This window comes from Melospiza georgiana, chromosome 3 (assembly GCF_028018845.1).
Source record: "Melospiza georgiana isolate bMelGeo1 chromosome 3, bMelGeo1.pri, whole genome shotgun sequence".
In the NCBI taxonomy this organism is placed as follows: domain Eukaryota; kingdom Metazoa; phylum Chordata; class Aves; order Passeriformes; family Passerellidae; genus Melospiza; species Melospiza georgiana.
The window spans coordinates 32,251,863-32,267,961 of NC_080432.1; the positions used below are offsets into that span (position 1 = coordinate 32,251,863).

General features: G+C 38.7%; 1 protein-coding gene across 6 annotated transcripts in view; it reads left to right on the forward strand.

Moving 5' to 3' along the window:
- Positions 1 to 105: 105 nt before the first annotated feature.
- EPRS1 (glutamyl-prolyl-tRNA synthetase 1) overlaps positions 106 to 16,099 on the forward strand; it is a 37,027-nt gene continuing 21,033 nt past the window's right edge. For 3 of the 6 annotated variants that reach the window (XM_058019972.1, XM_058019974.1, XM_058019976.1), the window contains exons 1-13: positions 106 to 220; positions 2,485 to 2,569; positions 6,987 to 7,086; positions 8,877 to 9,033; positions 9,748 to 9,887; positions 10,536 to 10,636; positions 11,982 to 12,108; positions 12,266 to 12,458; positions 12,837 to 13,008; positions 13,527 to 13,760; positions 14,787 to 14,871; positions 15,211 to 15,270; positions 15,564 to 15,584. In XM_058019972.1, the coding sequence (XP_057875955.1) occupies positions 175 to 220; positions 2,485 to 2,569; positions 6,987 to 7,086; positions 8,877 to 9,033; positions 9,748 to 9,887; positions 10,536 to 10,636; positions 11,982 to 12,108; positions 12,266 to 12,458; positions 12,837 to 13,008; positions 13,527 to 13,760; positions 14,787 to 14,871; positions 15,211 to 15,270; positions 15,564 to 15,584 (1,521 nt within the window). In that variant the 5' untranslated portion in view covers positions 106 to 174. The remainder of the gene's footprint in view (positions 221 to 2,484; positions 2,570 to 6,986; positions 7,087 to 8,876; positions 9,034 to 9,747; positions 9,888 to 10,535; positions 10,637 to 11,981; positions 12,109 to 12,265; positions 12,459 to 12,836; positions 13,009 to 13,526; positions 13,761 to 14,786; positions 14,872 to 15,210; positions 15,271 to 15,563; positions 15,585 to 16,099) is intronic. The other 3 variants (XM_058019973.1, XM_058019975.1, XM_058019977.1) reach the window with 1 other exon arrangement.

Sequence of the window (16,099 nt, forward strand, 5' to 3'; positions counted from 1 at the left end):
GCCCTCGCCTCCCGCTCCGCCGCCCCTACGGCTTCTCCCGCGGAAGTGACGAGCGCTTCCCCCGCCCCGGGGCGGGTCCTGCCGGGCCGCCCTGGCCGCGCCGGCCCCTGCCGAGTTGGCAGCGCTGCGCGCCCCGCCCCGCCGCCTCCCTCGGTTCCGGCGCTGGCGGCGGGAATGGCGGCGCTGAGCCTCACCGTGGACGCGGGCAGTCCCCCTCTCGGTAAGTGCGGGCCGGGCCTCGCCCCGCGCCGCCCCGATCCCGCTCTGCCGGGGGTGCGGCGGGGCTCTGTTCCCTCCCCGCCTCCCTGGCTCCCTCCTGCCCGTGTTGCATCATGCGGCGCCGGCCGTGCCCGCGTGCGGGGCCGGGCGAGGCGGCACCGGGGCCCGTGCCCGTCCTTCCCATTCCCCCCGTCCGTCCCATCGCTGCCGCCCTTCCCCGGGGCGGTGAGCTCGCCGCGGGTCCCTCTGGACAGCTGCTCGGGCCGTGGCGGGGCGGCCGGCGCTGGGCACGGCTCTGGCTGCGGAACTCGGGCACGGGTGCAGCCTCGGGTGACTTGGCACGTTGAGGCTGAGCGTTCAGTGCAGCCCTCGTTCACATCGCGGCTCGTGAGCTCTGCCGCTGCCTTGCTATTTTCATTTTCAGTTCTAATCCGCCGGTAAAATTCCCCTCTGGGGAACTGGCTGAAAGTTCTCAGATGCTCCCTGCCCTTCGAGGTTATTTTGCCTTTAAAAATGTGAGAACCTCCTTCATTGCACTTCCACCCATCTGGAAACGATCTTTTGTATGTGTTCCATAAAATTTCTCTATTTTGTTGTAGCTGTTCAAAATAAATTTTCTTCCTATTCTTCATCGTAGTTTATTGATTTATTTTTCTTGCTGTTACTCCCAAATGGATTTCAGAGTTGAATACAACTTGCATGATTACTGATTCAAGGTATAAAAGCATGTATGTTTTAAATAACATTTCTCCTAAGACTTGTTTATACTGATTTGCCAAAAAAGAAAACGATGCAATATGAATTATGATTAACATCAGGTTTAGGGGCTTTGGATACTTACTTTGTTTGACAGCTGATGTGTGGCACTGGAGGTTAATTTCAGGAGATTGCATGATTGTGTCAGAAATGTTACATATTGCAGATGAAACATTTATATCAAGGAGACAAGCACACTCATTTTACTCATCCCTACTTCATACTCTTCATTGTGTCTGCCGTGCAAGAAAAGTGTAGTAGTTTTTAATGTCATCAGTATTAATTACATAGCTTGGTGCACGTAATACTTGTTATTTTCAAAGCGTTTCCATGCATGTTATTAAAATACTTACGTGTCTTACTAACATATTGCATAAGGGATGTCATCCTGAATTTCACAGATGGATAGCTGAGGGATGAGAAGAAGAACCTTGACTTACTCTTAATGCCACAAGAAGGGTTTTCAGCTGAGCAGAGGTGAGATCTAGGGAATTCCTAGCTCCAGTGGTTTGTATTTAGGCCAGTGTATTAATAGCTTCTAGTATCGTCTGCCTTGGTAGCTGGAGCATTGTTCAGGGGAAGGTAAAGTGCACAGCATGCTGTGGAGACTTTACAGGTTAGGTGGCTTTCCAGACCTAGAGTACAGTTCCTGTTTTTCCTGTGCAAAAGCTTGCTGCCTTTGTACGTGCCTGAGCAAAGTTAGAGAACACAAGCTCTCTGCCTGTGCTCAGCAGATGAGCCTGGAGCAGAGCCAGTGCAGAAACACAGCCAAGTGAGCTCGGTGCTTTGTTTAAGCTGCTGTGTCGTGCTGTGGAGCCTTGAGATCAGAGCAGGTTTGCATCAAGCCTCTTGGAATGTGGACAGAGCTGTCTTCCAGTCAATGGTGTAGCCTAAAAACTTCAGTAATTATTTTCTTTTTGCAGACCAGTTTTTACTGTCACTGGTGAACTACTTTGAAAACCTGTGTAAGCTTCCTGTGCTTTTACATGGATAAAGTTTCTTGGTTTTGAATGGCTAATCTTTTCATAAACTTAAAATCAGGTTAAAAATAATCTCATCCTTGATCTGGTATATATGAAAGTGCTGGTATGTTCAGTAATTGATCTCCTTTGATGCTTGTGTTAGGGCTGGAATGGATTACATTAGTAATATTGTTCAATAATTAAGGGCTTTTTGATTACATTCTCCTCACATACTGGGGGACAGGACTAATTTTTACCATACCCTTAGGAAGCAAAAATGTATCGCCGCTGACCCTTGCTGAGCTCACTGCAGATCGCTGTGTGCTGGACATTATCAATTTGAGGCTGTAAGGATTGCCAAGAAGAAACCTCTTGCATATGAGACTGAACATTGGGGTTTTTTTTTGTTTACCTGGGCATTCTCGCTTGAAGGAGTCTCTTCAGTCACCTGGTCCTAGTGGATAGGAGATGTAAGTGGTTGGTTGTAACTATGAAATGTATCTCTCCTGGAAGGAAGTTCAGTATCCTTTTCTCTTGTATTTTCAAGGAGCTCTGCTGACGGTGGAGCATGTGAAGAATGATGTTGAAATTTCAGTGCAAGAAGGCAAAGAAACCATCCTCTCTGTGTCTGAGTAAGTGACTTTGCATCTCTCCTTCTACCTTTGGGTCAGCAGTTTTAAAAATCACATGGTTGTAGCATTGACAGTAACCTTTTGAGGCAGAAGGAAAAGAAAAACACCACAGTTTTATTAATCACTGCATTACTGATGTCTCTAGCACAGGCAAAACATTTACAGTATATTCTGAACTAGATCTTTATGGAATAAACTTTTTATTCGCCCATGTATAATATTTATGCTGTACCCGTGACTTTACTGTTTAGGACTTTGTGTGGTGCCATGGGTTACCAACAGCAAGGCTGTTTTATAGAGAAGTTTGATAATATAAGATTCCTTGGGCTTGTACGTGTGTGATGAACTGAAATTAGAATGTTTAGATGACATCATTTTAGGTTCCCTCATGTGTGTGTATAAGCAAAGGCATGATGTTATGTCAGGAAAGTGCTAATTACCTGTGTAGTGCTATTCAGTGTATCCATCTGCACACTGTAGAAAGAATATTGGAAATTTTTGTAGTATTCCATTGTCTGTCCTTCTAAAAATACTGTACCATTGGAATGGATAACTTCAAGTTTGGGACACAAAGATGTTTTTTACAGTCTGAGTAAGATCAAATGCCTATCAGAAATGCAGGACTAATACTGTTGGTTTTGGGAAGCTGCACTGTCATCTTCAATTCCATATGAGTTAAGACGTGGATATATATCAAGAGGAGAGATCCTGCTGCCTGACATATCAGTGGAAACTCTAGCATGTAGTATCTGCAGTTAGGAGCATATTTGTGCATATGAGCATTGCACTTGTAACCTAAAGTATGGTAACACCATGATGAATTTAGAATTACAGATTATAACTGTAGTTTTTGAGCACTGATTTTTTTTTTTTTTTTGAAGACTGGGTGGAATCTATTGTTCACAAACTTGCTGGCAAACTCTCATTTTGTGAGCTAATTCAGTAGAAGATGCTGTTAGAGCCACCAATGCATTATAGACTGGAATACCTGCTTGTCTGTAGAATGGCTATAGAAGCAACGTTTCATCTTGTATTGCTGTTACTGACTTGCTCTGCATCAATTAACACCAACTGAGCATTTCCATGTCTTCTAACCTTAGGTAATAAACTTGTCACTACGTACATTTGATTTGCAGAAAATCAAAGCACAGGAAGATTCACAGCCTTCAGTCATGGTTGTTTTACTGGTTGCAAATACTGTTTCTGTTTAAAATGTTAGACCTGAACTCACATAGGGGTTCTTGCGTAACCTGATATTGCATATTGTCTTTTGCTGTGCCTGGTGATGGCACTGAATTTGTGATTTTGAATAAAAGTAAGAGAAATATGACAGGTTATAACCTGTCATATTTTGGGATTTAATTGGTACAGCTTTAATAATCTTCAGTGTATGTTTTGCACATGTGGGATACAGCTTACATAACAGAAAGTTAATTGAATATTTTTTACTTGCAGGAGAAAATTTTCCCCTTAAGTAGCCTTAGTCAGGTTTGGATTTTGTTTTCCTTTGACTGTTTGGGTAGTGTATGGATATATATATATAAATATATGCATATATATGTGTTTATACATATATGTGCTCTTGTGACACAATATTTTTAATATATATAATTTGCTTTAAGATAATATTTCTTTCATTAAATAATTTAGTGTTGCCATGCCTTCTTCCTACTGCATTGCAAAACCACTCATTTTGGCTGTAATGGAACTTGTCAGAAATGTAAAGCAAACACTCTTTTTCTGCACTTTGGCCCTGGGTAGATAATGTCTAGAATCACGGGCCCATCAGATAGAAATTTTGTGTGTTAGTGTCCTCTCTTCCCTTGCATTGGCTTATGTTCAAGAAGTTATTCCAGACCTCAGTATTGCATTAATTTTCCTTTGCTTGGTTGTAATAATTTTGAAAATTGATTCTCTGCCTTAAAGCCTGTTAAAAGTATATCTGCAATGTGAGAGGCATCAGCTGAACTCGTATCTCAACTAATGCTTTTGCTAAATGGATTTCATGGCATCAGTTCTGCTGAAGCATCTTGTTTGGCATGTTGTGAAAATCACTTTGGATGTTTCAGATTTTGATTTTTTTTTTTTTTTAGAATCCATTAGTTCTAATGACTTCACTTGAACAAGAAAGAACATTTTATTTGTGATTCTTCTATGTTTGGTTTTGCAGCTCAGTTAAAATCAGGTGACAAAATTTTTAGCTAACTAGCTGAAACTTAGCTGTCAGCCAGCTACCTAAAAGGTTTATCATTCATTTGAGATGATGAATTTTATTTGAAAGGTTATTTTTGAAGACTTAGCTTCAAAACTTCTTGCAGTAATAGCTCCTAAGCAAACTACTCTGCTTAGTGCTGATGGCTTTATGGAGAGTTTTGGTGTACCTGTGTCTTGTCAAAACAAGCTGCAGTACAGCTTTTGTGTGCTGAGCACATACACATTTCAGAGCAGTTGTTCTTCCTAGGCAGATCAAGCAAAAGCTTTTAGCAAATCAATTCAACATTGATTTATTATGGTTGGAAATAATTTGTCTTTTGGATTTTTTGTATTATGTGTTTGCTATTATTTTTTGGTCCCTTTTTTGCATCTTGTCTTCTTGAACATTTGCCCTGATGTTTAACTATGTGGCATTTCATGTCGCTCTCAATAGCTACTCTTTGCCTGTAACATTGCATTTTCCCTGTTCATTCTTCCTAACTTAGCCCTGGAATTAGCAAGCACTGGCTGCAAAAAGTTTTTTATAACTTTTTCAAAGAGGTCAATTAGTGATGTTTGGGTGGGAGTATTTTGTTTTTCCTGAAGAAAATAACAACTTTTAAAGCATAAGAAGATTTACTCAGAGTAACATTTTCCCTTTTCATACATGTATTCAGTTTTGCTTGAGTAATCAAGGGGTATTCGTTTTGATATGAATTAGAGAAAACAATAAAAGTGCATTTCACGGACTTTTCAAGTGAAACTGTATTGGAAATGATTTTTTTTTTCAGTTTATAAAAGCTTCCTTAAAATCTGATAGTGGAAATTAGAATTGGATACATTTTTAATTACACAGTAGGGGATAATTTAAACACCCTACTGTGACTTTGGGTTTTAGTTACATTTTATGGATCTTCTATATATATAGTAGATCCTAGATGCTTGGAAAGCCAGCAAAATTAAAAACAAGCAAACCAAAAAACCCCTCCCAATGAACTATATTCCTTAGGTTGTACTGCAATTAGCCTAATGAGACTGGCTGGTCCATTTGTACTAAAAATGGGACACATTCTAATTGTTAATATATCAAGCACATTCTGTATAATTTTCAGAACTTTTGTTGATTTTTGCCAGCCTTGAGGGCTATCACAATTCTTTTAATTCTATAGAGGATGCAGTAGGTAAAAAAGGAAATAGAGAACAATGACAGAACAGAAGTGGAACGTTGGTTGGACAAGTTGGAGTATAGCATTCAGTCCATTAAATGGGGTAAATGTAAAAAAAAACCCGCAGGGACTCCTTTTGTTGATATCAATGCTTGTTTTAGAAGCAACTGGAGCTCTGTTTTTGCAATCTGCATCTGTGTGGGACTGTAGAGTAGAGATGAGCATTATCTGGAGAACTGATGTTTCTGGATGCATCTTTCTTCCAAAGCTCTTTAGCAAATATTAATTTATCTTAGATGAACTGGAAGCTAGATTTCTGACTGTACAGCTTTTTTTTATACTGTATATAATGTAGAAAAGGGACATGAAAACAAAGGAGTACTCCCTTTGGAGAGCCCTTCCTCTGCAGATCTGTTGAGAGCTTTCATAAGCGGAATGGGGACAACAAATTCAAATTAGTCTGTGATCTGGAGAAGACTGGGTAAAAAAACAGATACAGGCAGGGAAGTTTGTTCACCAGGGGATGGTTTCTGTGAAGTGTGAATTGAGTAAAGTAAGTAACAAATGAACAGGGATTTTTTTTTTCCCCTGATGCTAGCCCTTAAAACCATGATGAAGACCTCTCAATTCTGTTGATTCACTAGGAATCCTCTTCAAAGTGATCCTTCTTTTATGAAAAGAAAACAGATATTGATTAGCTCCTTATAATCTGGAAAATCTGTAGCTTGGGTTATACTTATGAATTCTGTCAGCTGTGGAGAGAGTTTTAGTATTTGAAAGAATAATCAGTCTTATTTTCACATTTTCAGCTTAAACTAAATTCTCGCACATTTAGAAGGTTATTATTCCCTCTGGTGATAGAAAAACAAGGACTTGTTTATTCCTGTGCTAGGTTTATTTTATTTTTGTTTTTCTATTCGGGTGACCTGGTACCTGTTGGCTCGCCTGGAAGTTATTTTGTGTTTGCTTTGCACATGTTTCAACTATGTACATGCAATTAAAGTTGAACTGACTGGAGGTAGTAATTTACCTTTGTCTTGCCCCTATCTTTTTTTTAGGCAAGTTTCATTTTCTGATGTGAATTCAATAGCTCGGTACCTGGCTCGAGTTGCTGCCTCTGCTGGGTTGTATGGCTCAAATCTGTTGGAACACACTGAGGTGAGAAGGAATCACAGAATCATAGCATGGTTTGGGTTGGAAAGGACCCCAAAGACCATCTATTTCCCATGGGTGGGGATACTTTCCATTAGACCAGTTTGCTCAAAGCCCCATCCACCTTGGCCTTGAATCACTCTCTTGTCTCTTAGGTTTTTTTTTCCTTTTCCCTTTTTGTCTTGGCCTGTTCTGAGTTTGGGGGCAGGGGGGGGTTGGGGTTTTTTTTTGACCTTGTGTCTGCATTTTACTGTTAGACTGAGGTTCCAGCTATGTGGGATGCTGAGGGGTTTGCTTTGGTAAGCTTCCTCCTTCATATAAAGAAGTATAAAGCCTAAGAAAACTGTATAAAGACTAAGAAATCTGAGCTTTGGAAGGGTTGCCCTTGCCCACTCCTGCAACAGCAACTCCTAAGCAGACAGTTTGCTAATAGAAAATAATTCAAGTTGGAAGGTAAAACTTGGATTTTCCGTCCTCACTTCCCTCAGCTCTGTTGCCATCAGTTGCTGTCTTGTAACACTTCAGTGTAACACCGAGGAACACTGTATGGCATTGAAACCCTGAAGTAGCTTTTACTGTGTATGAGAGACAAAACTCTGACCCTGGTTTCCTCCTGGGTCTAGCTCAGGATAATCAATCATATGCTGAATTTTAAATTGATAACTGAAACTAGCAGACAAATTGAAATTTACTTCTCTGAAATTTGGGGAGGAACTGAAGGATTTGATTCAGGTCTTTTCTTCTTGAAGCCAGTGGTAATCACTCTTCAATCACTCTTCTGCCCTCATAGCTGGTCTCAGGGGAAGTGTTGTCTTACTACTTGGCCTGTGAGGCATTAAAAAGTTGTAAGTTATCTTGTGGCTATTTAAAATTTCTGTCCAAATCCTTTGTTTCTAAGTTAAGCCCAGACCTCAGCAAACACACTTTCAGGGCTGGTACAATACTTCTTTTCACTTCTGCCTCTTTCCAAAATAATACTGTGCTTGGAGAAGTGCAGGGACAGCTGCGTTTGTGGCGCACATATTTTGGCGTGCAACTGCAAATGACTGAACTGAATTCTGTGGAGGTTGTAATTACATCTGTGCCTGCCACGTTGGCTTGAACGTTGGAAGGATTCCCGTTGCAGTTTGCAGAACAGTTACACATGAAATAGGACCAGAGAAAAGACACTTAGTCTCTTGCAGGACTGAGGGATTCAGTTTATATACAGGGCTTCATTATTAAATAGCCTAATTCTTAATATTTTTTGTGTTTATGTACAAAGATAGATGGAAAAGACTTTTGCAGGAGTGGGGAGTAGGACTTGTGAAGATCAGGGGTTTGATTTCTTTAAATCTAAAAGGAGATGAAGAAGAGAAAATAGGGACTGAGGGGCAAATGATATACTAACCAGCAGCAGCACCAGGAAGAGGAAGTAGGTCACAAATATGATGTGTAAATAGCTAAAGGAGAGTGATGATTTTTTATATACTCTTGTGATAAGGGAGTACCTGAGAACTGCTTATTATTTTAACAACGGAAATAACTTCAGTGAAGTTGATGTTTTCAGCAATTTGGATTCATGCTGAAGGAAGAAATTAAATTTCATTGTTTAGTATTGTTCTTGGTGAATTTTTCAGTATAATTTATTTTAAATATTCCTTCAACATATGTTATGATCTGATATATTTAATTCTAATGTTCCTGTTAATATCTTCTGTTCAGCTGTTAGATCAATTGTGTATTATTCAGTTATTTAATGAGCTTAATTCTCATTCCATTAGTAACTTTAACTGTCTTTTGTCCCTTCAAACAAGATTGACCACTGGCTGGAGTTCAGTGCTACAAAGTTATCCACTGCCAGCCAGTTCCCTTCAGCCATCCAAGAACTCAACCACTGTCTGTCTCTACGGACCTACTTGGTGGGAAACTCTCTGAGTCTTGCAGATTTGTGTGTCTGGGCTGTACTAAAAGGTATTGGTTTATATTCTGTGTTTCACTGGCTTGCAATATCAATATACAACAGGAATCCCCAATTTTTCTTTTTTTGTGGAAGCTAGTAGTGACTTCTAGCTCTATGAAGACTGTCTACTGTCATGCACACTGCTGTGACCTGTGCATCCCTAGTGATGGCAATAGTGTAGCTTAGGAAATCCTAGATTTTATTTTTTTAAATTGTTGCTACATTTGGAAATTTATGAGCTATAATCCCTAGGTGGAACTTTTTCTAATATCTTTTGTGCTAATAATTGCAAGAACATCTTTTATTACCTGTTGCCTCAATATGAAAGTGTGCAACATAAAATTATTTGCATTGACCTTTCTGTGACATTATCTTAGCAGAGGAAATTTCTTCAGTGTTTACTTTGAATTATTAAAAGAGGCAGATGTTACTTTGCAAAATACTCTTTAGAAGTCAAAGAAGCTTTGATGATCTGTTTTCATGGATTTGGTTTTTATTTTCTCTTAGCTCTATATCTAAAGGTGATAGGTGACAATCTACCATTCAGTATCACTTCTGTATCAATTCCACTTGAAAGTAAAGGGAATAATTAGGATTAAAAGCTAACAGCTTTTGGTGTTTTTTCAGTGTTGCTGCTCTTAAGAGCAATCTGAAAAGCTGCTGTTGATAAAAATAATTTTATTTTTATAGTTTAATAGTTTGAAAACTTCTTTGTTTTCTAACAGATAATGGTACGTGGCAAGAGCAGTTAGAACAGAACAAAGCTCCTGTGCATGCAAAGCGGTGGTACAGCTTCCTTGAGGTACAACGTGCTTTCCAGTCTGTAGGAGCCAAGTGGGCTGCTGGCACACCAAAGGTTAAAATGGTAAGGTTTACTCAGGTCTTCTGGAGAGAGTAGCTTTATTTCTGTGAATACACTGCAAGAATTTTTTCTTTTTAAGTTAGAGAATTAAATACTGAAAGTAAGCAGTCATACAGTGAACTAAACTTTTTTAAACTCTTGTTTACAGCTAAGGCTGTTGCTTTCAAATTTAAAAAGCAATGAGTTGTCTAGTCCAGTGTGTAGGTGGAATTGTGGAAGTATGGTCCCTCTTCTTTTAATGAGCACTGCTCTTTAGCTGTATTGTTTGTTTATTCTAAAGACAGTTTGAGATCCTGATGGACCTGCAAAGATTGTTCTTGACTGAAAGTTGACTGAATTTGTTAATCATGTTCAGATTAAGAACACTAAGATACAAAACCTTAACTAGCAATTGTTTTCTTCTATGGAATAAATTAGACAACTTAGTGGGACTTTTCAGTTTGGACCAGATTTGTAGACAAAATAACTTAAAACTCTAGAATTAATCTTTATTTGGAGTCCTGAGTAATGTGAAAGTTGTGAAGAGATGAATTTGGAGTCCAATATGGCAGCTTGTAGGTTTGAAAGGAGAATTTGATACAGCAGTTGTTATCTAGAGTTTTATATCAAATTTTACAGCTAATACAATCTGTAATTATGTCTGTTTTCAAGGCAACAGAAAAAGAAAAGAAAGCAGATGTTGGGAAGTTTGTTGAACTTCCTGGCGCAGAGATGGGAAAGGTCATTGTGAGATTTCCTCCTGAAGCAAGTGGGTAAGAAACATGAATACTTTGCCAAGGTTCTATTTTGTTGGGGTTTTTTTTTGGTTTTTTTTTTTTTTTTTGGTTTTTTTTTTTGTTTTGTTTTTTTTGTTTTGTTTTGTTTTGTTTGTGTTTTTTTGTTTTGGTTTTTTTTTTTTTGGTGAGGATGGTAATCAACTTATCAGACAAGGCTGTTAAACCAAATGAGTGTTTAAAGCTTTGTCTCCACTAGAGCTGTTTGTTCTCTTCTCCTCGGTACTTCATTGCGCTGTTGTCTGGACTTGGAATAGGGAGTTTGGTTGTGAGATGGTGTTGTGCAGCTCAGCAGTGGGATGAGAAGAAACAGGAGGATGGCATTTGTATGGAGAGTGGATGTGTGTGCCCTGCCAGGAGCTATGATGTGGACATGCAGTCCTTATGAATTGGGTAAAGGGACTCAGTGCTTCCCAAGGCAGCTTAGATTTGAGAAAGGAAAGATGTATGGGATAGCCTTCCTTGGGGAAGCTTGACACCAGATGTATAATGGAGGGCCAGGGGTCCAGATTGTGTGGAATACCTAAGCACAAACTCCTTAAAGACCACACAGAGAAGATGTGATGAGCCAGTATAATAAACTCAATTTTCAGCCAGCTTTTCATTTTCTGTTTCTTTTTGGAGTTGCCTGATGGTCTATAAAATTTCCACTATTGCATTTGTTCATTAAACTGGCTGTTCAGCATCATGTGACTTCTGTAGTTGAGTTTCTTACTCTATTAGTCCAATATAAACTTTACTCAAATATTGTGAATTATGTATTATGTATGTGTATGTCTATAACATATATTGTTCTCAGCTTACTTTAGTAGTTTTTAGTGTCTTAATCCTGGTGTTTTAAAATGCTGTTCTTCAGGGACATGTTACTCTATTTTGTAAGAGATTTTAATTTTGTGGATTTGGGGATTTATATTTAGTTTAAATTAGTCAGTAGCTTTATAGCTTATATTAAAAAATATGCAGCAATTGGAAAATTCCACTCTTGAGAATGTGGTAGGTTCAGATTATCTGGTCGCTGCTCCTGGGTATCATCAGCAGTTGGTTTAAGTTAGTGTGTAAAAATTGAGATAATTGCAGTCCAATCTTTATATCCATAGCAACACTCTAATTTACAGTTTTAGTTATTTTTAACAGTCAACAACTAAATTTGTGGCAGAAGAAACATAATCTGTTTTCATAAACATGTAGTATTTCAGTAAATATCCTAGGTTTGCTGTTTGTTACACTTAGGTATTGCTTTCCATTCTTTCTCCTTCCCTCACAAATAAAGAGTCTAGCTGAAGTAGTTCTAGTGTATATATATTTTTTTTAATTTCCTTTTTAGATATCTGCATATTGGTCATGCCAAAGCTGCCCTGCTAAATCAGCACTACCAAGTTAACTTCAAAGGAAAACTTATTATGAGATTTGATGACACAAATCCAGAAAAAGAGAAAGAAGACTTTGAAAAGGTAAGTGCATGCCTCTCTTTTCTTTCATGCTTATTCTTATGGCTTATCCTTCCTGGACAATGGACCATTAAAAACACCACATCTTACATGAAGAGGATAAAGATGTAAGAAAACTACCTTTCCTGAATGTTACAGTGTACATTTTCACACTTGGCAGGTTATTCTCGAAGATGTTGCCATGTTGCACATCAAGCCAGATCAATTTACATATACCTCGGATCACTTTGAGACAATAATGAAATATGCTGAGAAGCTTATTCTGGAAGGGAAGGCGTATGTGGATGATACTCCTGCAGAACAAATGAAAGCAGAGCGTGAGCAAAGAGTGGAATCTAAACACAGAAATAACTGTAAGATATTTTAAGCTTTGGTCTTGCTTTCTTACCTTTTTGATTTGGTATCAAAGCTTGATTTTTATTAACAAATATGAGTGAGATTACTAAATTGCATATCTTAAAGGTCCTTATAGGGACTTGAAAGTGTTTAGTGCTTTGCTCTACAAGGCTGGATGGATTAAGTACACATTTAGACCAGGGCAGTAAACTTGTGTATGTATGAATTCATCACCATTCATTATCACTTAAAAAATTCACCATATAAAATGTGTGAAAATTAATTCCAGTGTCTAAAGAGGGGATGACACTGATTTTTCTTACTGCAGTAATGAGACTTGATTCTTTATCAGCTTCATAATACCTTAGAAAATGGTGTATTTTTGTTGTTCTTAGGTGTTAATAAGAATCTACAAATGTGGGAAGAAATGAAAAAGGGAACTGAATATGGACAAACTTGTTGTCTACGAGCAAAAATAGATATGAGTAGTAATAATGGATGTATGAGGGATCCAACTCTTTATCGTTGTAAAAACCAGCCTCACCCTCGCACAGGAAGTACCTACAAGTATGTCCACTTTCTCCTTGTGTGGCCTGTAGCTTTTGCTCTTTCCAGGAATTGCATTTACAATTCCTTAGTAAATTTCTTTTAATGCTTGGAACTTGCTAGCATTTTTCAACTAGAATATGTGATGAGTCTCTTGACTTTCTGAAACTTGCGCAAATTACTTTTAAAACCTGTGAGATGGCCATTATGGTCAACAGTGAATATTATTTCAGTTTTAGTCCTTATATATGTTTGGAAAAAATGTTAGCAGTGTAGGGTTATTTTTTTAGGCTTGAATATTAAGGCTATTATCAGTTCATTTCTTGAAGGCTTTCTTCATCTTAAAATTATATTGCCCTCTGGATTTTTCTGTGGACTATTAGTTGTATATGTGTTATTTTAGTCTTGATTTGAAAGTTTTCAGGATCATAGGTTAGAAATATTTATAATGCTTTAATATAAACTGCACTGAGTTTAAATGTTTCAGTGGGAGGAAAGTGTTTTGTTCTACCCTGCTAATTAAAGATCTTTTTTGTCAGTGTTTATCCCACATACGACTTTGCCTGCCCCATTGTTGATAGTATTGAAGGTGTCACACATGCACTGAGAACAACTGAATACCATGACAGAGATGAACAATTCTACTGGATTATTGAGGCTCTGGGTATAAGGAAACCATATATATGGGAGTATAGCAGGCTAAACCTGAACAACACTGTGCTCTCCAAGAGGAAGCTCACGTGGTTTGTCAACGAAGGCCTTGTGGATGGATGGTATGTTCCATGGCTGTAGGTCAGCACTGTTCCCTAAGATTCTTGTGACTGGCACATTCATTTTTGCTTTGGGATAGTTTGAATGAATATTTGAACAATATTAAAGAATATAGATTAATTAAACTGGCTTATATATATACAATGTGTCTGTTTCCTACTCTGCAGTAGCTGTGTACATACATATTCATGGTTTGTAATAAACATGAGGCAGCTTATTTTTGGACTCTGGCTCTTGCTGTGGGTGGTATTTACATGTTTTCCACTCTTGAGTCATTGGTTGTTGTCATTGGAGTCATTCCTAAACAATGCCAGAAGAGGGGCTGGATTGAAGTGTTTCTGGTCCTGTTCATCTAGTCAAATCCATCCCACTTCTCTCCAACCTGCCCTCACCCTCCTTCTTTCTGTTAATTTTTTCAGATTGATTTGATTTCTGCAGACAGTGTTTGGTGGACTAGCTGTCTAGTTGTCAGTTGAGTTGGAAGATTCCTAGTTTATGCATGGAGCCACTTGGCTAGAGCCAAATTTATCCTTTTTTGTCCCTGCCTGTTTTTTTTCCCTAGAGGTGTAGCTGATCTTATGATGGTGTTTACCTTTCCTTCCCTGAGCTTCCCTGTTAGGTCCTCAGCAAGGTTTGATTCATGTTCCACCAAATTCAAATGTTACATTGCAGATCAGGACTTTTTATTTCTTACATAAGGGAAAAAAATAGAATTTTATCACTTATATAAAGAGGTAGCATTGTCACTTCTTTCCAGCAACGTTTTCTGGGTGCCCTTGGAGGGGACATAATGGATAGGGACATAACTTTTGCCTCGCTAGTTTTTGAGAGACCTAACCTTCATCATACTTTTTGTATGGATAAGAGCTCAGTCTTCTCAGTTAGGTGCTTTCACCTAGCTGGGAGCTTAGTGAGTAAAATACACTGAGACTGTGCCTTTTGTGTGTGGCAGTATTAGTAAAGTTCTTGATAAGTGCAGAATTACAGAATTTAGCGTATGGCCCTAATGGAATACCTTTTTCCACTAGGGATGACCCAAGATTTCCCACTGTCCGTGGTGTCCTGAGAAGAGGCATGACAGTTGAAGGGCTAAAACAGTTTATTGCTGCTCAGGTGAGTGTTTTCTTCTGATTCTTTGAATCTCCCTCAATAAGTTTCATAAATTTTTGTGAAGCTTCACTTAATGTACTTGTCACTGGGAGGTTTCTGCTTTTGAAGCTTTGCTACTTTGACATCTATTGCTTCAACAATGGTAGCACCTGTGAGTAGGTGTTGGCAAAACAGACTTGCAGTTTTCTTACTTGGAGAAGGTTTATTTTGCAAGCTCAGAAACTGTTTTTAATGAAAACAAACCATAGAGAGTTTTCAGTTTAAAGAATTTTGTTTTAAATTAGTCTAAGAGCTAGAATATTTATATTAATGTGGCGTTGATTCGGGTTTTTTTTTATCCAGGGCTCCTCTCGATCTGTTGTGAATATGGAGTGGGATAAAATCTGGTCCTTTAACAAAAAGGTATGTTCTTACTCAGATTTGATGCTACTCCTGATATCCTCTTTCTAGGATATGTAGAGAATCCAGCGTTCATTGGAGTGCTTATCACAACAAGTAGCAGTTGCAGTATGCTGCATCATTTGGCACACTCTCAGGAAAATGGAATGTCCCCCCTTCTAACCTGAAGAAGCTCTAATCCTATTGATTCTCCTATGCCAGTACTTACTTGCCTTCCTTAGTAGTACGGGAAAGGATAATGGTATTAATGCTGTAAATCTGATCTGAAAACTGCATTTCATTTTTCTGCTTTCAAGCTGCGAGCTATCTGTAAGAAGGTATTACTTAATGCTTTTTACCTTAGCATATAGCTTACAGTGCTGTAAGCATACATAGCATAAGCTATCATTTTGCAGCTTCATAGCACAGTCACACTTGCTTGTATAACAGGAGCTCTACAAACCCACTGAAAATGCATTATTCCTAGTTTTCAAAGGCTGCCCACCTCTGGTTTGGCTGATTTGTCAACATAAACACAAATTTTCCCCGATTTGGTTCGCGTTGGCTGCGTTTCCTTTCTGTGGCAAAAGGACGAACGCACTGCGTGCTCTGCCTGGGGAGATCAAGCCAGCACTGCTGGAGTTTCTGACTGAATGGCAAATCAGGAATATTGCATCTTAACATGATGAGTTGCTTTTTGGCAGCAGATGCTTGGACACTATAATAAGGCGATTTGTTTTCATGAGGATTGCATATTTTGTGTGATTGTGGAAACACCTGTTATTTTGCATTGGTATTCCTGCTTGGTTTTGCTTAGATAGTACCCAGATCTGTTCATTTAAATAGTTTTTGC